The sequence below is a fragment of the Haplochromis burtoni genome, unplaced genomic scaffold (genome assembly GCF_018398535.1).
Source record: "Haplochromis burtoni strain Fernald_Lab_line unplaced genomic scaffold, NCSU_Asbu1 Contig_409, whole genome shotgun sequence".
Taxonomy (NCBI): domain Eukaryota; kingdom Metazoa; phylum Chordata; class Actinopteri; order Cichliformes; family Cichlidae; genus Haplochromis; species Haplochromis burtoni.
Genome location: NW_024582770.1, coordinates 51,232 through 76,864, shown reverse-complemented (window position 1 = coordinate 76,864; position 25,633 = coordinate 51,232). Strand labels below are relative to the sequence as shown.

The following is a 25,633-nucleotide window of genomic DNA, read 5'->3' as shown; positions in this document are numbered from 1 at the left end:
CCCCCCCCTTTCCATCCTCTTCTGACTGAATCTCCCTCATTCACCCACCCATTCTCTGTCGTGCTATTTGTTATGGATGGATATTTATTGTTCTGCTTATGCAAGTGAAGACCAAATTCCTAATATGGCACACCTGTCTGTGTTCTATTTTAGAGCATCAGGGGCTCCTGGGAGTCACGAATGCAAACATGAACCGCTGCATGAACATAAGTGTTATGGGTACACAAAGTTATGAACAGACACACACACACACATACAACAGCCTTACACGTACACAAGACAACATGTGGCAAACAACGTTTGCGTGTGACTGTACACCTCACATACACACTTTGATAAATGCACATTCTAGATATGAACACATGCAAACATTAACACCTGAAAGGGCACTTTCAGTTCAAAGCACTCAAGCTTGTGTGCATGTGTACGCAGAAACACATAATCCACTCATACAGACTCGGGTAACAAATTTGCTAAACAACAAATGAGTGCTCCACTCAGTTTATTGTGCAATGCGTCTCTCTTCTATTTCCTAACACATGTACGCTGGATTAATTATTTTCAACGGGGCGTGTGATAGGCTTCACTGTATTATCTTTCCACTCTGTTAAAAGTGAAGGGTGCTTTGAAAACTATGACAGATGTAATATGCCTTGAATCATTCCAGCTCAATGGGCGGTGTGGACGAACATGCCTGGTCTTATTGTGTTAGCGCAGGACTCTGTCATTTTAAAGCGCAACCATTGATGGGAAGTCTTATTCTATTAAATGCATATATAATCTATGGATATAAAGTTTCCAAATAATGACTACATGTTAAACAGTTGCTAACGTCGTTATACGACAGCTGAATGTTGCCCACGATGTATGAAAAAGTAACAATACTGTCTTGTCCTTCTTGATGAGAAAATTGTCAGTTCCCCCTAAAAGACATTAGCAGTAATCAAAGACTGAAAATCAAAAGCTTTTCGTCACTTGCATTCCTAATTCTATTAAAATAAGATCTTTTATTCACTCATTTGACACACAATACCCCAGTGTGCAGCCTTTATTATCTCTGTAGAAAATAAAGGCAACATTTTTACAATGTATTATCTACCCATAGCGCCCACTGTACTAGTTCAGAGCATGTTCCTACCATCTGAAGAACGCTCTATAGACGCAGTCTTCAGATAATTAAAGGCCCAGGGCAGCTGCTTTATAAATACTCAACCTGCTGTTACTGTTTGCTTCCCTTAAAGCTACTAAGAGAGTGCTGCAGATCAAGTTTAAGAAAAACCTCAGTTTCAGCAATCATAGTTCATATTTAGTATGAATACTAATTGAGTTACCATTTGGTGATGTTCAGCTTTGCCTATTGCCCAAAACCTATGCCACAAAAGCACATAAACAGCAAACAATAAGAGTTGTTTGTCTCTTTGCTAGCAGTGACACCTAACACTGATCAAACTAGCTCCAATTTACCCAGAACAAGAAAGCACCACTAGTAGCCTGAACAGTATAAAGGACAATTATAGGCAAAAACTGGCTCCTTTAAATATGAGCTAGGCCTCTAGCAATAAACAAATAAATAAATAATTTTAGTCTTGTTTGCATGGAAAAATACACACATTTATCCTGAGATAAATTTTGTTCTTTTCACACTTTGCAAGTTACCACGGAGTTACACACGCACACACATATACACACATATAAAACTAGTGCTTTTAAAACAAAATTTTAGGGGGGAAAAAGTTTACAATGAAACAATAATAAGTAACAAACTTTATTTTAGTGAAGTAAATTAGCTATGGTTGTATGATTGTGCTTTTAAAATTTAAAGACATTGTTGCGGTCCACTAATTTATTAGAGGACACATTTTGGTTGGAGCAACACTGAACCCTTACACCAGTGTAGCAAGAAAAATGTATAAATAAAAGGAAAAACAAATGTATACAATGTTTATCGTATCAAATGCATAGAAAACAAATCCACCAGTACTAGTGCAAAGGTATAGCGTGGAAATATCCATACATATCTCACATATGCTTTGTGTTGTTCATCCATTATTGTCCCTCTGGTTTTGTTGTTAACGTCTCACTCATAAATCTCATCGAATAATGCAAACTATGCACTGAGGAACAAATACAGTCACAAGCACCATACTCTCTCTTGCGAGCTGACACAACATACACCACTGCACCATTAATTAAGTTAATAGTTAAATTTTTGCTTTGATTATGGATACAGGCATAGGGCTGCCAGCCTGAGGTAGCCAATGTAATTAGTCAGGTAATAATAAGCTGTAGACGGGTGGCTCATCATCACAGCCTCCAGCCCCCAGTACAGATGGGTCCTAAAAGCAGCTCTCAGCTCTCCTGTTTCATTGGTATGTCACTGACTGCCTGACTAGTCTGGTCAGGACACATGGTTCAAAAGTGATTTTTATTTAGTTATTACTCCAGCTTTCAACTCTCCTATCTGTCTCTCGTGATTGGTCTCACAAGCGGTCTAACTTCATACATTAGCTGTTTCGATAGTAATATAGTCAAGCCTCATACAAGATGCATTTGACTGATTCATCTTTGCCGTCAGCATCATAACAGCTTTTAGCTCTCCTGACTGTCGTGCTGATTGCTTGTCTCACTAACAGACTGACTCTAAATGGCTATGGATATAAGCTAAACAAGCGACACTTCTGGCTGTCATGCTAATAAAAAAAACTTTAATCTCTCTTGTCTCTGGTCAGCTCGATTCTCATGTTTGTCTCTCCGACTATGCAAGTGACTGCTTCTTCTGCAATATCCCCTCAAACTCAAACCTTTAGGAATTGTTACTTTTTGAATGTGATGCAACATATGAGGAAACTCATTTATGGAAAACTGAGATCTCAATATAGTAGAATGATTATGTTTAGTCTGCTGTGGTTTTATGTCTCTCTATTGATATGTGTGGAACCTTTTCATTATAAATGTCCTCTAAAGCTCTTTTGTTGATGCGGTTAAAATTACAAAGTTGTTTTAATTTATCAGTTAAGTCAAGTATATAGTAAATCGTTCAGGGCTAAATACAATACTAATCAAACACTGTATGATAAAATGCCTGTGGGGGTTTCCCAATTCCTCTTTCAACCTTAATTCAGTTATCTAGCATAGACTATTAAATAAGTAATGTGCTTGGTGGCATGCAGTGCTAATGTGCTGTTTTCTGTTCCCACAGCCAGAGACAATAAACTAGCAGTGCCCTTGTGTGTACTCTGGGTATTTGGACTGAATATGTTCAAGCTTCTTAATGTCCATTCATAAGCCTTATCATCTATTTAACTGGTCACCAGCGTTCGTTACAAGACTTTTATCTACAGATGTGAGATCTGTGTAATCTGTTCAAATCTCAAGACAAGAATGAGATTGAATCGATTAAAAATTAGCAGTTCGTCCTTTTCTACTAAGTAGCCAGAATGGTGACTATAGAGCTCAAGAGATAGGTTATGTAAGTAAAAACCTCATTCATATTCTCTATTTGGATTTTGATAATCCACCACAATCTTGTATCTATCCAAAGAAAACTTGCTATTAGCTATGAGAGTGATTAAGTCAGGAATGGAGCACTGTACCACACTGATGACTAGGATATACTATTAATATTATGATACGGATTAAATCTGAGAAAGTTAGAAGTCCTTTGCTGTGGAATCTGGGAATTCCAATGCATTATGGGATGAGCAGTTCCTTCACTGTCAAAAGCAGTGGTTCTTAACCTTGTTGGAGGTACTGAACCCCACCAGTTTCATATGTGCAGCCACTGAACCCCTCTTTAGTGAAAAATAAAATATGATTTTTTTCAAATTCAAGACATTCATATGTTTTTTACTGGTGGACAAAATGAGCCGTGCATGTCACGGAGGAGGCTTTGCCGAACCCCTGAGACCGACTCACCGAACCCCTAGGGTTCGATCAAACCCAGCTTAAGAACCATTGGTCAAAAGGAATGACATTTTTTAAAGCAAATTTCTTCATTGCTTTTATTGACCTCATAGATAGTTGTCTCATTTACATGAGAATTTTCTGAAATGTCCATGAGGAGAATCAATGGGAAATTAACTTTCGTGACTACAGCTCAGTCACTATTGAAGTTTTCGGGTCAAGAAGTGTATAGCATTCTACTCACATCTAATTCACCGTCATCATACCCTCCTTGTACTCAGAGCAATGCATCTACTGTGAATGCACTAATGCACTTAAAATAGCAAGTGCAGAAGTATACCAAATGAAACACAGCAACTGTTTCACCAGGTTTCATTGCAAGACTAGCCTGCACAAAGCAGGTAATTACTCACCACAGAGAGACAAAGAAAAATTAAGAAAATGTGAGAAAGCCTGAAGGGCCTCAAGAACACTGAGGGCAGAGGGTGGGACAAAGAGGTACGGGTATAGAGGGACAAGAGGTGTACGCAGGGACCTCCCAGCTCCAGGGTTGCAGAGTGATAAATCTTACAAAGAGCAACGAGAGAAAAAGAAGAGTGGGAGAAAGATAGAGATGGGAGGCAGAGTAGGGTAAACCACAGAGCATCTGTTTTAGAGATAGACACACCAAATAGATCTATAAACTGAAGTCGCTACGTCAGCCCTCTGCTTTCTGCTTCTTCATGATAATGTATGGTGCTTAAGCGACCAGTCAACAAAGTCACACAGCTCAAGGAAAATAAATGCCAGCTGAGCAAGAAATACTTCAAGATACTAAAGTTAGATGTACCACTTTTTACAATACTGCATTACAAAATGGAGCTTTCTTAAAAGAAATAGTGATTATAATGTTTATTTTATTTACTCTTTTTTGCTCTCCACATTGGTCAGTATAACTGTATGTCCTCACAACCAAGGCATTTATAATACAGTATGTCGTTTATATTGAAACATTAACAGGCTTTGAGAACCTAATTCAGACATCTCATTTAGGGAGACACGCAGAACATCCATATCAGTAGTAACAAATGTGTTTGGCTACATCATGGCCATATAAGTAAATTCTCCCTCAAGTCCTGTGTCCTGTGGAATGCTTGAGGACAGGAAAAGAGAAAAGATAAGTGCAGAGGATAGAGGTAGGGAGGAGAGCAGAGAAGATAAAGTTGCAATGCTCCATTTACCATGAAATATTCTCCTGTGGTTCAAATACTTGAGGTGAAAGAGAAATAAGTTTACTCTGTACAAGTTTTTGTTTGTAAAAGTATGCAGGTGACGGTGACTGCTGTTTGCCCGAGTCAATATGTGGAAGAAGTGCACAGTGTGTGTGCAATGTGTGAGACAATATATTTTATATTCTGTCCATGAATATTTCTAAATGCATATGTTGTGTTTGCTTGCATGCATTTCTGCCTGCCTACACAGACGTGTTGGTGCTCATAGATTATTGATCAGGGTCAGTTTCTTAGACCTTCAGCGGCACACACAGATACACACTTAAACACAGACTTGCGGTTTCTGAATACTTTTTACTGAAAACAATATAATATGGCTACTTCCTGATTTGACTTTTCACTCTTAAAGGACTCGTACTTTGGTAGTTTCCAATACCTGGGTTTAAGCTTGGTTCTGCAGAGTCATAGATTCTGCACAGCAATCTCAGGAATGAAACTGTATTAAAAAATTAATTGAAGATTTCATACCAATCATTATAGCTATTTCATTCCTCTGGTATCCGTCTTTCCTCTTGTGGTTTCCTTTCTGTCCCTGTTCAACTCAATTCTCCAAGGGATCATAACAGATCCCTTTTCATTTGTGCTAAACCCATGGATATGGGTGTGTGTGTGTGTGTGTGTGGGTGTGTGTGTGAGTTCTGCTTTATATATATATGTGTGCGTGTGTGAGAGAGACAGAGAGAGAGCAAGCGAGAGAGTCCATTTTTTTTTCTTTAATGGCCACACAGACGCTTCTGTTTAACCCCGTCACCCCTGCAAAGTCAGGACAATCCATTCCATCAAAGCCAGACAGGATCAGGTAGCAGCTACCAGAAATAAATACTTACATCTCTGGTCTATGGTTAGCCTACAGGCGGCAAGTTTACTGCTAATGTATATCAGTTATCATTGCTGGTTTATCCTTTGCCTCAAGGTTATCCATTTCGAGCCTAATGCGCAAACAATAAATTGCACATAACTGAACCTCATGTGGAAATAAGTAATAGCACCACCGCTGTCTATAGCCAGATAGTTTTGTTTTTCCGGTCACTGATGTATGCAGTCAGAGAATGAAATTATAATAATATAAATCCATCTGTTCCAAAGTGACCAGTGAGTTAAATGTCTTTCACTTTACCCTCAGTACTTACTTTTATCCTGCTCAACGCCACAATCCTATAGTAATAACCACTGAATAATGTATGCTAGGCCTTTCCTACTTACCCTAGAGAAGCAGTGTTGGAAGGATATGGCTGCTTCAAATTTAATACTCTGATTCACTGGGGGCTTGAGGCTGGTGGGAATTTTCATGTTCCTATTTTCTATAAAGACCCAAGCCTTTTAAACAGTACAAGAAAAATGCTGTCCAATTCTTTGTCCGCTTAGAAAAGCTTTGAAGAAGGAATCAGGCAGAATTTCCAAGATGTTTCAGAACTTTTTTTTTTCCAATGGACCAAAGTTTTAGAGTGTTTATCTTATAGGATTTGTATAATTTATTCTGTGCCAAAAACCAATTAAGTGTAACAATTAGCTCTTTGGCTGCAAAATGATAAGTCACTAAGCTTGTTTAGCCGTGCAAATTCCATGCAATTTTATCACTCTTTGCATGAAGACAATCAAGCAAGGAAAATAATTGTTTTTTCAAACCCCATCTCTAACATCCTTTAGTGGGGCAACCTTTGTGCTTGCATTTCGTTTCCAAACTGAGGTTTTAATCAGAGCTCCTCTGGGCTTTTTAGCTCATTTTCTAGCAGTTCAGTATATCTTGTGGTTTGTTAGTGTCTCATTGCTGTGACAGGGATTTCCTGATGTTGGCCTCTCCTCAGAGCTCTGAGCCATGTGATGAAATCCCCAGTCGAGTTGCTGCCTTCATAATTACTGGGAATGGTTTACAAGGGTGGGACATAAGAGAGATGAAGTGGATTCTCTTGATGGCAAAACATTGAATAAAATGGGACATGGGAATGGTTTACAGAGATGAGAGGAGAGTGTGAGAGCAACAAGTGGGAATTTACATACTGAGGAGAAATAAGATATGACAACGACAAAAAGAACAGAATATAGTTCCAACCCGTGGACTAAAAAAAAGAAACCTGTTGGAAATCATTTATTTTTTAGTAACATGCACTGAATACAATGTTTCATTATGTGTCACATCACGTTCATGCTAATTCCTGCCTGCCATCTAAGTACCACAGAGATGCAAGAGTGACTTGGACTTAATTTGTTCATAATAACTGCCTCCTTACTGGTAAGTGCAAATTACAGTTGGCTTGATCCAGAGAACATGAGGAGTCACTCAATAGTTTAATGAATATAAAATGATTCTGGATTAAAAACATAACCTGATTATTATAACAAGTTACAAAAATTAAATATAATGTATAGCATTGCTAACCTTCAGAGTACACAGTACTCAGTTTTATTCTATTTTAATCACTCATTCATGAAAATCATCTCCTTGCAACATATGCTGTTAAAACATAGCAAACCTGTGGATGTTGTGATTATTTTTTTCGTTTATTTTTGACAAACTGTAATTGGAGTAGATAGTAAACTACTATTTGCATTTCAGCATAGGCTAACAGCGCTTTGTAAAATTTTTTATCAGTGCACCATAAAAAAAAAAAAATACAAATACAGTGCAACATTGTGCTGCTTTTGTCATGATCCAGGTCTTTGACGTGGCATTTTGATTTTTGGGGGGCTTTTTTATAATTTAAGTTCATGCTCTGTATTATACTGTTCTGAGTTCAGTATTTCCTAGTGCTTCAAGAACTATAGTTCTAGTTCTTGGTTTCTTGTTTGACGGTGTTGGTTCCCTTTCATGTCCTAGTCTCGTCTCTGTGTTTTTCCCTCCGTCTGTGTCAAGTTCATTTCCTGTTTTATTTTGATGACAAATTATCTCTTGTGCTTTGTATTCAGTTGTACTTCCCGTCTAAATGATGGGATATTAAAGAAATTCAGTAACAATGACCCAAAGGTAAGAAAGTCGAAATAGGGCAAACGGAATAAAGGATAAATACAAAGACACATTTCTTTTATCTGTCTTTTTTATTTTCTTCTTACTGTTCTCCAACTTTAGCTGTTCTCTCATCACTTAATTTTAAAGTTGTCTAGTGACAAGCTTCAGCTTATTTATTCCTTTGATATATATTGCCTTGATCTCTATGTAATGTTTAGCCCTTACTTTTAATTCCCTTTGTTGTGTTACTTTGTTTCTAGTCTTTATTTTCTTTACACTGTGACTCTGCATCCACTACTCTTTGACATCTAAACAGAATTAAAAAAAAAATAATAATAAGGAACTGAATAATTTTAAGTGCATCAGAGCCTCTTTGCTTAGGCTGCTGCCCCCGCGACCCGGCCCCGGACAAAGCGGATGAAGATGGATGGATGGATGCATCAGAGATTGTACATAACTTCCATGTGGGTGGATAGATGGATGGATGAATAGATGGGTGGATAGATAAGACTGCATGAAATCCAGTCCTAACAGACTCTCTAGTTTAAGTCTTTGCTCTCTTTATATTAGGACTGCCTATAAGTTTTTGGTTTATATAGTTTTACTCTACAGCATATCACACACACTAATCTGGGTCTTTATCTTCCTGGAGATCTAACCAGCAGTTGTCCTGTATGTCTTAACAACTGTTTATGCATTACCATTTATCAGGACAAGCAGTGAGTACTTAGTCAAACCAAAAAATAGACATCAATTAAAATACACCAAAGTAAACTGATCCCTCTCCTTTCAGCTCAAACAGTGCTCTGTCATAAACCTTTTTGGTTGTTTGCATCCATTCCTATTTTTGCATGAAGCACACTTGCTTTGGATCCCACTGGAAACCGTAGCGTGTCTCCATTTCACAAGTTTGTCAGTCCCACATTAACAATGACTAGAACCTTCCAGCAGCTTTTTAAGGGTGCCTGTACATGTATATTGTGGATAAACCTCAGGTCTTTGGCCGGAGACTGATGCTAGACAGACTGTAGTTGGCTCTGCTTTCACAGCTCTTAGATTAGCTTGGAGCTGTGCCTTGTGTGGAAACAGAGCTACAACTAGCAAACAGATAAACTTCTGTGATTTATCATTGTAACAGAAGTTTTCTCTTATTGACCACTTTGGCCAACATATGTGTAGAGAAGGAGGAGAGCAGTGTGAAAATCTTTTTAATAATACCTTTAGCACGTTAGGAAGGAAAACCTTGATGATGCAGAGGAGATAGCGCATCAAGTTTAATAAAACAGGCAACAGGAACAGGCAAGCCAACGCTTTCAAACTAGTGTCTCTGAGAAATCATATTATGTTTACCAGTTGCTTTGTCAACACCCCACCTGGATTTTGATACGTTATGTTTGCCAATAATAGTTTATGTGTAGTCAAGTGTTTTCAAGTAATTCTCTGTCAAAAAAATGATTCAGTGATTGTGGACTTAGAGGGTTTTAGGGTAAAAATATGACAATAAACAATATTGTAACATTGTTTATTGAAGAAAATAAAAAATAAATGAAACACACACACATGAACACACACACACACACACACACACACACACACACACACACACACACACACACACACACACACACACACACAGTGAATTTCACTGAATTCAATTTCCAAGTGTCTCATATTTGGCCCTTGGATTAAAGTTTAAGGGCATTTTCATTTATTCTCCTGTGTGTTGTAATTTCAGAATTCAGGTTTGTTGCATATGGAACAATCCTCTGGCTAAGCTATGAATCGCCAGTTTAATTACAGACAATTTATTGTTGGCTGGAATACTGAATTTCCCAAACGCCATCTTTAGAGCCTCATACTCATAGAATTTTTCCATTGTTTTGCTATGATAATTGGCTTTCCTGTTTTACAGTTCTGCCAAGTTCCAACATCTTAAGGGAAAACAGGCTCTTCAGTTATCACCTCAGTTGTACCAGTTTGGCATTTGAGTACAGCACAGGGATTCTCTTAGTGGCAGATCTATTGCTGTGTTACTGCGCTGGCTCCAGATCTGTTTGTCTGTCTTTCTGTCTATCAGTCTGTCTGTCTGTCTGTCTGTCTATCTGCGTCTTCATTCCTTAATTAAATTAAAAATTAAATCTAAAGTAGCTTAAATTACCTTAAGAAATCTATCTTCTAAGCACTGAGATCGGTAGAGTCGAAAAGAAAGACTGCAGCTATTCTGGGGATTGGATTAGACCTGCTTCAAATGAGACATATATGGTTGGCCATAACCTTTCCCCATTCAGTGTGCAATTCTGTTATATCTATTTGATTATGTATGTATTCAGTCTTTTCTGAAAGGTTGTCTGAAGTTCCTCAGAATGTTTACATTTTTTTATGTATATACTTTGCTAAAAGCACAAACAAGAAATTGTTGACAGCATCGATTCTACACGTTAAAATTTTTTGGGGCAATATGGAAAGATCACATAAGAAATGAATAGTAGATAACAGATAAATCACTTGGCGAACAGACTTCAGGAAAACTGCACACATACTCCCTCATCTAACAAATCTTTGTACTGGAGAATTGCAACAAACCAACAATCCCTAAAACAACAAAACAGCAAAAAGAAGTTTTACTGCTTTGAAGGCAGGGAAAAGACACACCAGAGTCTAAATATGGCCTGGCCTGTATTTGTATAGCGCTTTACTAGTCCCTAAGGACCCCAAAGCGCTTTACACAGCCAGTCATCCACCCATTCACACACACATTCACACTTAAATATCTTGAATGTATTTATTATCTTGAATTACTCACTAGACCTTAAGCATTAACTGCTGTCCCTTCAGTTTACATTAAGGTTTCTGCCCATGCATTTGTAAATGTATTATTCAGCCTGAGGCTGTTTTTTATCATGGCAGGAAATTTGCCACCTGTAACTTCCAGAAGTTCTTAGCAAAATATTATTAACTTTATTCCCCTTCTTGCACATAGAAATAAAGCATGCTACTACAGGGAGTGCAGAATTATTAGGCAAATGAGTATTATGTCCACATCATCCTCTTCATGCATGTTGTCTTACTCCAAGCTGTATAGGCTCGAAAGCCTACTACCAATTAAGCATATTAGGTGATGTGCATCTCTGTAATGAGAAGGGGTGTGGTCTAATGACATCAACACCCTATATCAGGTGTGCATAATTATTAGGCAACGTCCTTTCCTTTGGCAAAATGGGTCAAAAGAAGGACTTGACAGGCTCAGAAAAGTCAAAAATAGTGAGATATCTTGCAGAGGGATGCAGCAGTCTCAAAATTGCAAAGCTTCTGAAGCGTGATCATCGAACAATCAAGCGTTTCATTCAAAATAGTCAACAGGGTCGCAAGAAGCGTGTGGAAAAACCAAGGCGCAAAATAACTGCCCATGAACTGAGAAAAGTCAAGCGTGCAGCTGCCAAGATGCCACTTGCCACCAGTTTGGCCATATTTCAGAGCTGCAACATCACTGGAGTGCCCAAAAGCACAAGGTGTGCAATACTCAGAGACATGGCCAAGGTAAGAAAGGCTGAAAGACGACCACCACTGAACAAGACACACAAGCTGAAACGTCAAGACTGGGCCAAGAAATATCTCAAGACTGATTTTCTAAGGTTTTATGGACTGATGAAATGAGAGTGAGTCTTGATGGAGTCAAGCTCAACTCCCAGTCCTACTGCCAGTTTCTGGAAGACACCTTCTTCAAGCAGTGGTACAGGAAGAAGTCTGCATCCTTCAAGAAAAACATGATTTCCATGCAGGACAATGCTCCATCACACGCGTCCAAGTACTCCACAGCGTGGCTGGCAAGAAAGGGTATAAAAGAAGAAAAACTAATGACATGGCCTCCTTGTTCACCTGATCTGAACCCCATTGAGAACCTGTGGTCCATCATCAAATGTGAGATTTACAAGGAGGGAAAACAGTACACCTCTCTGAACAGTGTCTGGGAGGCTGTGGTTGCTGCTGCACGCAATGTTGATGGTGAACAGATCAAAACACTGACAGAATCCATGGATGGCAGGCTTTTGAGTGTCCTTGCAAAGAAAGGTGGCTATATTGGTCGCTGATTTGTTTTTGTTTTGTTTTTGAATGTCAGAAATGTATATTTGTGAATGTGGAGATGTTATATTGGTTTCACTGGTAAAAATAAATAATTGAAATGGGTATATATTTGTTTTTTGTTAAGTTGCCTAATAATTATGCACAGTAATAGTCACCTGCACACACAGATATCCCCCTAAAATAGCTAAAACTAAAAACTACTTCCAAAAACATTCAGCTTTGATATTAATGAGTTTTTTGGGTTCATTGAGAACATGGTTGTTGTTCAATAATAAAATTATTCTTCAAAAATACAACTTGACTAATAATTCTGCACTCCCTGTATAGTGGTTTTAAGATTAAATGGGTCTGCCCAGGACAGGACTTTGCTATAGGCAGCTCAAGACCTATTTAGCTACGGAATAAAGGCGTCACAGTGGTGTATAATAAGTATAGCTTACATAGCTTGCATGAATGATATTTACTTCTGTGTAAAAGCAAAACCAGACCTGCAGAGAACTTGCCTAATGTGAACACATTGCTGAATTTCATGGAACAATATTCAGTTTGATTATGATGAGTATGCAGATTCACCGGTGCATAATTGGCTATTCTGCACGAGTGAGACAAAAGTTTTTATTTATTTTTGTGTTGTTTTGCTGGGAAACTGGGTCACAATTGTAACGTCAATGAATTCCAACTGACTAGAGCTGCGTATGCTCCAGTGCAGAGCAGAAAGCTGCCTTTCAAGCCAGTGGGTGGGGGAATTGTGCCCATTTTAAACTGAAAACACAGGTATTTGGTCGAATATTAGCTTCTGGGAATTTGTGTACTTCAGTAATAGCTGCCTGCCACTTCAGCTAAGTTAGCACATACTGTTGTACTCACATTAATGTTACATACACACACGCAGCCATAGTACAATATGTAATTTGGGATGATCCACATTGTACCAGTGATCTGCACACTGGTAATTAAATTGAATCTGTGTGTCTTCTTACTGCAAGATTGTGTGTGTATGTGAGTGTGTGTTTAATGTCATAAGGCCAGAGAAGTGTAATGCCACACTCCTAGTTAATTAATTCAAATGTCCACCCTTAATTAATTTCACACGGTGGAGTGTTCCCATGGAAACAATGTGTGAAAACATAATACCTGTAGGTCCAAGGTGTGTGCTTGGGTGTGCGTAAACACAGTGACTGTCAGTTAGGTATATTTTAACAGCGGTAGGCCAGAGAGTAATTTTAGCACAAGCACATCAAAATAGAAAATATGAATGAATGGTAGTTGAGTGTATTGGCAGATATGACTGTATACATGAGGAAGTGTGTGTAAATGGAGTTTTTTATGAAGACTAAATTTCATACTTATTGTATTACTTTATATGTACTTTAAAAAGTGTGTATATATTTATGTGCAGAATGATAACTGGCTAAGCAGAATCTATAACATAGTTTAAAGAAGACGTAAGGGAGTGATTATTGCTAACAGGATTTGGCCATACCAAACCAACCGCTTTACTTAAAAGTGACCATGCTGTATTCATGCCACATGTAGTTAAATTCCTCTCATGACAGATTATGCAGTCTACATGACCTGGTGATTACACTCAACACATGCTTTAAAACACTTCAGTAAACGGGCACTCTGTGGTGGAAAATGAAACATCTCTATCTTGGCTGTCCCTTTACCTAATATAGGCCCTCATTTTTCCACTGATGCTATCATTGAAAATAGCTATGGGCTAAAAGATAAATTTGACTGTACAAAGCTATCTGCTCGCCTGATCACTATGCCAATTACTACTCAGAAACCAAGATTGGAGGGTATTCAAAGTTGAAAATACAGAGAAATATCAGCTCTTCATGCTTTAAAGCAAAGCATTGCAATTCTTCTTTTTGCATAAATTATGGCTGCCATAATATATCTGAGGTCATGGTTGTTACTGAAGGATAGAAAAAGCACAGTGCTAAATGGGGCTAACTTTAGATTTAGGTAATAAAATCGAAAATAAAACAGCACTCAAGAAGAAGCCCGGCCAGTTATGAATGACCCTGAGTGTGTGTAGTTCACTAAATCAGATGTTAACTGGAGTGCTGGCACAGAGTTGATAGCCTTGTGCTCAATAGTTACTACTGTCTTTATGCCAGCAATGCAGCAATTATGGATGTCGAGGGATGTGCTGCCTTGAGCCAGGACTGGTTATAAGGAAATGAGTTGTTCAAGAGAAGGTATTGCTTTTTCAACATTAGCACTAGAGTAAGCATGTTGAGTCAGATTTAGAAAGGAAAGGCTTAGGAAAATATCCCAGTCTTATTTTCCCCCTTTTTTTTTACATTGTGTCAAGGTTTCAATAATATAGGCCAATATTATTACACTAATCTCTTTAGCAGGCTTTTTTTTTTATTAAATTATATTCATCCTTGCAGTTTTCGTGGCTATGAAAGTGCAGTAGAGCTCAGTACTCTGCACACAAATTAAAAGTGCTATGCTGAGTTAGTTTAATTCACTTTGATGTTGTCCATATAAATATGTAGGATAAAGCATTTGGATGCTACAACACCATCTTGTTGGCTAATGCAGGGTTTTTGGTTTGCTGCCAAAGGCAGAGTTACAACTTGACAAGAAACTTGGAAGAGTATTTTGATGGACTTTAGGTCAAGCGATTTTTATTTTAATGACAGCATTATTAAAATTCTTAGATTTAACATGGTATGGCATGATGTGCCCTTTCTCTTCAGTCAAGTTTTGTGATGAGGGGATTTGTTGTGGCTTTTAGATGATGTGACCTCTGAGACAGCAGCTTGAGGGAGGAATTGAATGGTCTTTAAAAGCAAGGGATTAATATTCTCATTCATTTTGTCTCGTTTCCTCTCTCGTCTCTAGGGCCAATGTGACTTTCATTCTTCTGACATTCTAAAAAATGCTATTAAATGTTAATGGAGTCTATTTTTACATGGGTCATGACCACATCTGGGACACACATATGTATCAGAGACTTATACAATGGACACACAGGAATTTGGACATTTGCCCAGACAGGACAGACACAAACATAGAATCGAATATAACAGCACATCTTACAGCGACTCTATGCCGGTTAACACGGGGCTTGCCTCACAGTTTGAGAGCGACTGTTCTAGCCTGACAAAATTTAAGGACCTTGTAAAGTTAGTCAAATATGTTCTGAATTTTTAAAAAAAAAAATATTGCTATTGCTATGCTGTGCATAATGAAATACTGACAGTGTCTAATATCCCTTAAATTGCATCAGTCTCTCTCTGCTGTGCACTTTCAATGACCCACATCACAAACAATTCAAATACAATATTTCTAGCTATTGTACTTGACAGTGTGTCCAATTTTTATCATGTTTTATTTTATTCATTTACTCATTTCAATGAAAGGCGACCCTTTGATGGAACGACAATGAACAAAGATAAATAGCGCTGTAGACATAAAAGCATGCCGAGCTCTATCCCAAATAAAATAGCATAATGAAAAACTATAAAGAAACCAACCTACACCATGTGCTTCAGGTGATTGCAATTAAAATCAAGTGTACTTGACAGCTGAGCTTTGAAACATTTTCTTAATTATAAACAAAAGATGTAAACACAAAAACAAAGGAATAGAACTTTACATGCAGTTATTCTTCTGAGAAAGTTGTGAGCGTGAGCTCTCGTAAGTCACATGCTATCAACGTCAAGCAAAACCGTGTGATACCAGCCACAGTGCAACAGTTCCACAGCAACAGCCTCAGAATCATAGTTTATACTAAGGTCTGCATCCGTTCAGTTATATTTATCTGAGACTGTTTACAATGCTGCAAAGTCAAAATCAATAGGTCCTGCCAAGACAGGAACAGCCTAATGCTCCATTAGAACTCTCTGCTATTCAATTACAGCGCCAGAGTTGGAGAAGTTTCAGCTAGCTCAGGTCCCCAGAGGAGAACCACAGAGAAAGTATGAGGCAGAAAGAAGGAGTAATAAATCTAAAACTGACAAACAGCAAAAAATAAAGTTATGGCACCCATCCCCTGTATGTTTCAGCATTCCTTGAAGCTGCAGTACAGGACATGGAAGACTGGAGTTCTTTAATGATTGCTGCTTTGAACTTTTTTGTTGTCATTTTATATCATCGTTCCTATTTTTCAATCTCACACATCTCTTTTCCAGTTTTTTTGTTTTTTTAATAGGTTTTGCTCCATATGACATGACTGTTCCTACATCTTACCTAACTCCTTTTACATATAGATCTCCACTGTGTGTGCAGGTATTTTTTTTTTCCTTCCCAGGAAGTGAAGCCCTATCCAGGCAGTCTACTAGATCTAACTATGCCTGTCTGTGGGGAGCTAGCATCAGTACAGGATTGAGAGAGAAATACAGACCAAGAACCGACGTAGCAAGAAGGGTACAGTGGCAGAGAGAAAGAAATGTCATAGACAGGGGGTAGAGAGAGAAAGGCCTAATAAAAGGGAACAGAGGCACATAAAAGAAAAGCTGAATCAAAAAGAGAGGGACAGCAAGAACAGAATAAATGAAGTTTTCTGTGTGCCTCCCGTGGTGGTGATAGGTCCTCATGGGGTCCCTGTGGGGACAATTATAGGACCTACTGGCAAGAGTCAGTGTTTGAGTGTGTATGTGAACGGATGCAGTCATGTATCTGTGTGTCACTAGGGAAAGATCTTTGTGGATGTAAAATAGAAAGAGTGAAATACAGAAGGACTAAAAGTTGAAAAACACCAAAACACCATGAAGCACCCCCGAAAGCTACTTTTAACATCATCCCAAAGCCTTTGACTTTTAGTCTAATAAACACCGAGTTTTAGATTCAGGAGGGAAGTAAAAGGACATTTTGTACTTTAAATTTGCTCAGCTATTAAAGCTAGGATATGTTTTGCTAATATGATTGTGCTCCAGGTGCTGAAACAGATTAATGGTATTACCTTTGATTAGTAAAACAGTTTTTTTCCACAGGTTTTACATTTAATTTCTTTTTGTTCAATGTCGTTGTGGCGGGTTGTGGTTTGTGGCTCAGCTGCAGGGGAGGTGGAGCGGTGGGCTGGAGTGGGTGTCAGAGGAGGCTGACACACACCTGAGCTCCATCAGTTGATCATGTCTCCCCTATGAACGATGTGCCAGGACCTGAGCTGTGGTTGTGTGTGTGACTGGCACACACCCACACCCGACCGAGTGTTGGAAAAAACCACAAACAAATAAAATGTGTAGTAACATGCGAACTGTGTGTGCGGGTCCTCATTCATGTCACACTCATCTTTGCAAAATGTGTTCAAATATGTTGCATTTTTGTTTAGTATAAGCTGTTTGACTTGTGGTTTAAGCTCAGTGCTTTTTTTTCATATTGCTTCTGTGACACAAGCTGGATGGGGTGGAGTCACATGACAACAAATCCACTGAGGAAAACATTAACAAAGAAAACAGAAGTACTTAGATTAGTCAGATCACATAGATTACTAATTCTGAATGTTGGGTTTAATTAATTTTTGATTAATTGCTCAGCATAAATTAAGTGGAAGCAGCAAATGAAGTGTCCTACACTATGCAGCTCTACACTGTCAGAATGCATACAAACTAATGTGTCTGGTGTCTTCCAAGCATGGCTGGCACCTGGATTAACCATTAATCTGTTACGGGCCTCATTCTGTGCCCACACAGCCTTTATATGTACTGGGTACACCATACAAGTATGCTGGGAAGTACTCAAACACTGTGAATGTGTGCTGATGGTTTAGGTGTACTCTAGGTGTTATTTTCTTCCTCATTTGTTCTTCTGGTTTATGATCATGACCTGCAATTGTGCACGTGCACATACACCCCCACACACACAAACAGCATAACTTCCAACTGTTTCTCCCCCAAAATCTCTGAGCACATCATTAAAACCTGGCTTAAAAACAAATCTAAATAAGTTTGCCGAAAGGTTTATTTTGCCAAATTTGTGAGCAATGCTGATTTATCTGACCTCACACTCAGCCTACACAGTAATCTATTTACCTGTAAGGCAGGTGCAACAAAAATACACTGTATTTATACCATTTGTCCTTCCCAATAAAAATGTGAAACACAATCAGAGGTTTACAAACAACATGCCAAAAATTGCAATTCATGTTGGGATGTTAAACTTGGCATAGTTAGATCTGGTATTTTCAGTCTTTCTGAAGTTGTTCTTTATACCTGCATGTGTCTCTTTGCCTCCCTCTCACTTCTTTACTTCACTGTGACCTCCTTTCCCTCTTTTTTCTATTCCTTCCCTTCCTCTCTCAACGATTATGTTTCTCTTTCTTGCACTCAGCTTATACAACCCACCCCTCCAATCTACTTTCTCCCCATGTCTCTCTTTCTGTTAGTGTGTGGTTTATATGCAGTTTTCTGTATTTAGCTCTCACTTGGAGTCACAATGTTCCATTTACTGCTCTGACAATGCACTGCTGGGGGATGGCCTCGATTATGCAAAATGTTTGTGTGTAAAGATGTGATGTTTTGAGCAAGACATAATACAGCTGTGTGGGAGGGATGTCATCTTCATCCTTTTCCTCTGTTCTTTTACATTTCTTTATATCATATATTTTTTTCTAAACTTGAAAAAGCTATTAAACTTTTCATATTTGCAGTATTTATTTACTTTTGTGGATTATCAAAATGTCTTTTGGACACCAAACAGTTGTGTTGAAAATTGGGCTCATATTATGGGAACAAACCATTTAGTGAAAAATAAATCTGTCACAGTTCTGATTGAAATTTATTCTTTATCACAATCAAATATTTTTTCTCTTCAAATCCTAGACTTTTTCTGGTGAACAGCTAAACACATATCTGAGCTGAAGCCTCCCACTGATCCCACAATTTCAGGCTCTATTTTCGATTTTCTCCCCTGTTTTTGTGGCCCCACTTTTGTGAGGTTTTTTTTTCTAACTCTTCCCTTCTTTTTGATGGCTTGTAAAAATACTGTATCGCCCAAACTATACAAAACCTCTGAGTATTAATGTAGCAATCTCCTACCATGGTTGCCAACACTTGAATCTTCTTTGTCTTCTTTTTGTTTGTTTTTTTATTGCAGAACTTCCTACAGCTGACTACTCATTTAAGTTCAGTTGGCTAAATAAACTTAAACCAAATCTTAATTTACCGTATCTGTGCATTTCTTGACCATTCATTTACATTTCATAGATTGGAAGCACCTTGCTAGAGAAAAGGGATGGTATGTATTTAATAAAAAGTTTTGTTCTGACAAAAAAAAAAAAAAAGTTATCCACAGTTGAGAAATATTAGCAAAATAATAAACGATGAACTGCATCACTATCTGCATTAATTGCAGACATCTATTTTGGAACACTCTGGAAAACTCCAGTGACAGAACCCTGATGGTTGTGCATGCATAAGCATTAAAAAGTCCACTAAACAGCACTAAGAATACTGATGTTTTCAGCTGCATAGATATTTATGGATTTTTCTATATTTACATTGCATTTTATTCTGCAGAGTAAATACAAGCTAAAACAAGCAGTGTTGTCAGAGCAAGAGATGTATTTCACATCATGAAAATGTTCAAAGTGTCTTAGATTTGCATTATAATTTCGCAGGATAACATATCCTGTACACATCTGGCGTAAAAATCTGTCAAATCAAAATGTGGAGCTACCCCATGAGAATATTTTTTGGTTGTTTTTTTTAAACAAAATGTATGCTAATAACTTTGCTGTTCTTTTGTCTTTAATGAGCTTTTAAGTTTTTAGTACTACTATAGCCACGTGCCAATAAATAAATACACAAACAACACGGTCAAATGATTTGTATTTACAAAGGTTGTGAATGGGTGTGATTTGAACTATTACATACTTGCAGACTGTCGAAAAGAGACAAGATGACCAAATATCATGTATAACAATTAATAATGTGATATGTTTATGATTTCAAAGGAAGCTTATTCCAGTATGTAATTATTAGGGCCAGCTTATATAACTGAGTAAAGGCATTAGAATTGCATATTTGTTTATTCATGGTAGTTTTTTTATGGTTAGGTTTGGGCATGCTGTGTCATGGAAAGTTATGGATATTTATTCAGTGATCGCTTCGATTCTATGAGAAGTTGTGGGGTATGTCATTGCACAATTCAAACTTTGGAATGACTGTCTACTAGAAAAAACTTTTGAAAAGGAAATTTGTCATCAGGTGCATTTTAGCCTTTGCATTTGGGGGAAATGTTTTCTCTTTAAATTAGATGCAACAAAATTTCTGTTATGTATCCAGGAAAAATCTGATGATTTGTACTGCCCAGCAGGTGCTAAACAGTGTAAGATAAGACGACATTTGTAGCTTTTTTTAAATTAACTTTGCAATATACTCCCTTATCACAGCATTTTCTCCTGCACCTTATTTTTCCTCCTAGGCTTATTTCTTTTTCTATTCCTTACTATGGTTCTGTATCAGTTCACAAAACAAGCAGTAGACCTAAGGTTCTTAAGGAGATTTTTTTTCTTTCGGGGGGGGGGGATACTTCTTATTCAACATGCTCTCCCTGAATGCAAACAAACTTCACAGTAAAAGTGCGGCAACTGTCAATATCAAAATAAGAGCATGCATGCTCTTTAGAAAATGTGAGGGCAACCTGCTGTTTGCTTTCATGTAAAGCAATATATTCATACAGCTCAAGCACACAAACTTGCAAATACACAAATATACCTCGGCCTTCACAGAAACACAAAACAACAATATCTATTCAAAATAAAGTAAAGGAGAAACATTTGGGGGTAAAAGTATGAAAGCTATGTAAAAAGGTGCACATGATGACTCAGAGACACCATAGCAGAAAATCACATACAGCCAAAGCACACAGTGTGTTGCTAAAAAGACACGCATAAGCAAACTGTTATCACTCAAGTGACTTAAATTGGCTTTATACCTACTAAGAAAATTTTACTAAGGGACTTCGTGAGACAAGGTTAATAACATGTACAGCGGTCCCTCGCTATAACGCGGTTCACCTTTTTTAAATTTTTTATTATAGCGCATTGTGTTCTGTGTCCCGAGTGGCTGTAGACCATTGTCAATCAATCTTGTGCCGAGTCTCCTGTACAGGATGCGACGAAATGTTGTTTGGTTTCATTCTATAATACTGGACTTATTTTTCTACAAAGGTTTGAACATTGAGAGTGTTTAAACAAGAGAGAAAATGTTTGTGCCTTTCTGAGAAAAGTGTATAAAGTGTGTAGTGAGGGGTTTTACGCGCCTAAAACATCTATAATAATCGTAAAAAATAAAGTTGGGTACTTTGCAGATTTCACCTATCGCGGGTTATTTTTGGAACGCAACTCCCGCGATAAATGAGGGACCACTGTACTTCAATTTCTATGTTCAGATTAGACAATACTGCGTCATTCATGGCAATACTAGATAGAGGACATTGAGATAAAGTCGCTGATGTGAGTATAAAGTATTCAGGGGAATACAGTAAGATGGCAGATTACACTTGATAAATATTAATGCTGGAATACATTAACAGCAATTTCTCTGACATCGCTGAAGATATATATTGTTGAATAGAAAGAAGCTACAGTGTTTAGAAACAATATCCATCAAGTAAATCATTTTACTTTGGGCATGCCATTAGGAATTATTACATCAAACTACTGAGTAGGTTAATTCAATCACTTCAGCTCATGTATGAACTCAAGTGAATGAGTAATGAGGACAAAAAAGCAGAAAAAATAGCAATGCACATTATTAGTTTTTGATTGAGATGCCAAATTATAGTTTACTTGCATTCCTGAACAGAAAATTGAATAATTGTTGAATATTATGCTGAATGTTATTGGATCAGTCAAAATGAATGTAATTTTGAATATTATCGTTGCTTCATTTCTGAGAAGTTCAAATTTTGGTATAAAAATGTGAGCTCAGTTTATTATTTCCCTAATTTATGACTAATGCAATTTTTAAACAAGCATTTGACAGATTTCCTCTTTGTGATAAGTGATCAAATACACTTTAAAATATATATTGTAGCGGGTCAGGGCTGTTTGGGGTTTGACAGCAATGTTCTGTTGTTCCAGGCGGCAGAGTTATGTTGCCATGATTACAGGTGACGCGCTCTCTCGGCGACTGTGCGTTTCTGGGTGGAGAGAGCGCGTTTTTGTTGTTGTTGTTGTGTTTCTGTGAATGCTAATAAACGGCTGTGCTCCCTGGCTAACTCGCGGGAAGCAAGACCAAAGGACACCTCTGTTTCCTCCTTGTCTGAGCTCGCCACAATATTTTTTTTCTTGATTCTTTCAAATTTCTTCGGATTATCATGCCATATTATGCAACAATGTGAATGTGAATCCAACTAAAAACATTTATGACACTTCTGCCTTTTTCACTTCTCTTCTTTGTTCTCTCCCCTAATTACTTTGTTCTCCCCTTCATTTGTGTTCATCCCCCTTTACTTATTCTACAACCCTACTTGTCACACTTCATGTGAAGAACCATTAGCTTTATCTGGATAATAGAACATCTCTGAGCAATGTTTGGATTATACACATTTATCTTCCAAGCATTTTAGTTGAACACTAATAAAACAATAATAAAAAAATGGGGTATCATTCATAAATGTATTGTCCTGTTTCTTTCTGTTCTACTTTACCGTACCATTAATCTCTTATTGTGCAACTGAATATCAGCCTCTTCGAATCACATTCGCTCAACATGAATACACCCATACAATATCTTTGTAGCAGTATGACAAAGCCCCCTGCTCGATTTCATATAAAAACATAAACAAGCACATGTGCACACACTGACACAAGTGTTGTTGTAAAGTAAGTTTTCATGTTGCCTTAGCTGCTGAGATCGATGATGACTCTGTGTATGATGAATGGAGACAGCTATATTATGTTACACACATAACAAATAGACCCTGACTGCAGGGAACACCATCTGATGTCTGCTAATTATAGAGGCTGGAATACAGAGGTGTACACAGAGGCACGCAATCAACTCATATATCTTTCTTCTATAATGGGGCAGAGCTTTTTTTTAGCAGTATAGAGCACAGACACACATAATGTTATATATACATATACATCCAAATGGTCACATGCAAATGGTCACACACAAATGGACGTGTTCTTACCCTACGAGACTGGATCTCTTTCACATATAAAGGCAATAAGAATTCTGACACTCCTTCAAGTCTCACTCCTTCTTTGGTCACCCGGAGATTCCCCATACCATCCTAGAAAAAGGTACGAGATAGAAAAATACAGTTTTTAAAAAGTTAATGACAAGCCAAAACAATACAAATGAAATTCTCATCCAGTGTTTTGCTTTGCTTGTCTATTATATATATTAAAAAGGGCACAACAATGTATTATTAAAGTGTACAATGATATTACACACAAGCAGACAAACACACACAGTAATCTGAGAAGTTACACAGTTTTTTTTCTTCATTTTATTGTGCATACTGTGTCAGCATGGGAAAAACACTCCCATGCAGGCACAGTTGGAGTGTTTTCCACAAAATTGTTTGAATGCCTATAGTTAATGTGGTTGCCCCTTATTCGTCTACTAATAAATATATTTCATAAAAACATACAAGGGAGCTAAGTTTACAAAATCCAAGCTCCTATGCAACACATGGAGGATAAATAAATAATTTTAAGCTTTTTTTCTTTTGCTTTATCAATTAGTGTGAATAGCAGTACTTGACACAATTATATATACCTGAAGATCTGTTGACAGCTTTTAAGGCTCTGTAGATACCAAATACTCGGTAATATTAGGCACTGACAAGCAGCGTTTATTCTCAAATCCTGGGTTCATCAATGGTCAATATATAAATATTATATTTAATTATCAATGGAGAATCATTATTTTTTATCATTTATTACGTTATCATTTAATTCAACACCAATTATGTTATGTAATTATGAAATAACTAATGACAAACAATGTGTAACTGGAAATAAAGTCATGCTGGATACACATATTCTATTGATTTGGCATTCAGCAACAAAGTCTCATGAGAGCTCTAGTTTTTCTATGCTAACGCAATAGTTGCTTTATCCTAGTCAAAGCAATGGAGTGGCAGATAACCATTTAGTTTACAACACGGAAACAAAACAGTAGAAACAAATTTTAGCTGGTCAGAAAGACATATCAAAGAAATCCATGAAGTTTGGCAAATGAAAAAGAGGATAACTGGAAGAAGGATGTGTTGTGGTAACCATCTTCTAAGAAAGGCTTTGTACTAAAATGAACTTTCTTTCACTTTGCATTGACTGAGAACTACTATTAACTTGTATTGCCATTACAATAACTGCCAAGAAAGATTTTGATAATTATAAATTAATGTTTTCTCTAAATTTCTAAAAGCTCTTATGATAACTAAGGGTTATATAAATATGCGCATCACTGCTCTGACTAAATCTGGTTTTATGGTCTCATGAATGTGTCTATATGCGTACATGATACGGGCCAGGCAGGGGGGTTTTCACCCCCCAGACACGCCCCAATGCAGTTCTCCAAGATCCTGTCTATGCGACGCTGGAAGCAGATGACAGAAGCGATTGTCGAATGTCAATTGGTTGACAAGTGGGCTGAAATAGAGAAAGGCGCAACAGCAGAGTTCGCCCGGAAGATTAAAAAATTCAAAGATCAAAAATTACAGCATCAAAAGCACAGACAGAGGCTGCAGTGGAAATTTTCATTGTTTTTAACACTCAGTTCTACTTCTGCACTTTGTATGTCATAACTTTGCTCTCCTTACAAGAGTGGCCCACAGACCTGCTGTACCACATACTTGGTACAATGCCTCCATCTGACAACAAAGCTCACTGCAGGCAGACGTGCTGTCCTACTTCTGCTCGACCATAAAAGCAGCTTCAGGCTTGTGCTTCTGCTCACATCAAAGCAATGTTTCTGATGAGCTTGCTGACTATGTTTGGCTTAATACTTAATCCACATGAATGAATACTCAGAATATCGTTATATCAGAGTTAAATGGTTAAATTCAGTTCCTTTAAAACAGACATGCCGGGTATGAAGAAAGTCAAGCCTCTAATAGAGTAAAAAGGCAGCTCCTGTAGTATGTCAGATCAATTATCTCACAACTTAGACATTCACATTACTCACGCTCTCATAACACATATATATAGGATCTTAGGGGTGGGCACACTACACAGACTCCAAATTACCATCAGGGTGTACACCTCACCCCTGACGTCGTTGCCCACCTCTCAATTTTAAATACACGTAGACATTGAGGGCCAGCAGGAGGGGCTATGCGCTTACCTGCTGCTCTCTCGCAGGTAGCTCCATGTCCTCCTGGGTTTTAAATGCACCTTAGAACACACATGCATCAACACTACATATGAGCGGGCGGAGGGAGGTTTGGAGTCTTCTCTCACCCCCGTTCTCTGCGGCCTGCTGGAGCGGGGGGGCTAAAAGGAGGA

General features: G+C 37.8%; 1 protein-coding gene across 1 annotated transcript in view; it reads right to left on the bottom strand.

Moving 5' to 3' along the window:
• Positions 1-25,633, bottom strand: part of LOC102301797 (zeta-sarcoglycan) — a gene marked incomplete at its 5' end in the record, with an annotated part of 177,496 nt that overhangs the window by 108,417 nt on the left and 43,446 nt on the right. The window contains 1 exon segment of the mRNA XM_005944473.3: positions 23,311-23,412. Coding sequence (XP_005944535.2) covers positions 23,311-23,412 — 102 coding nt within the window.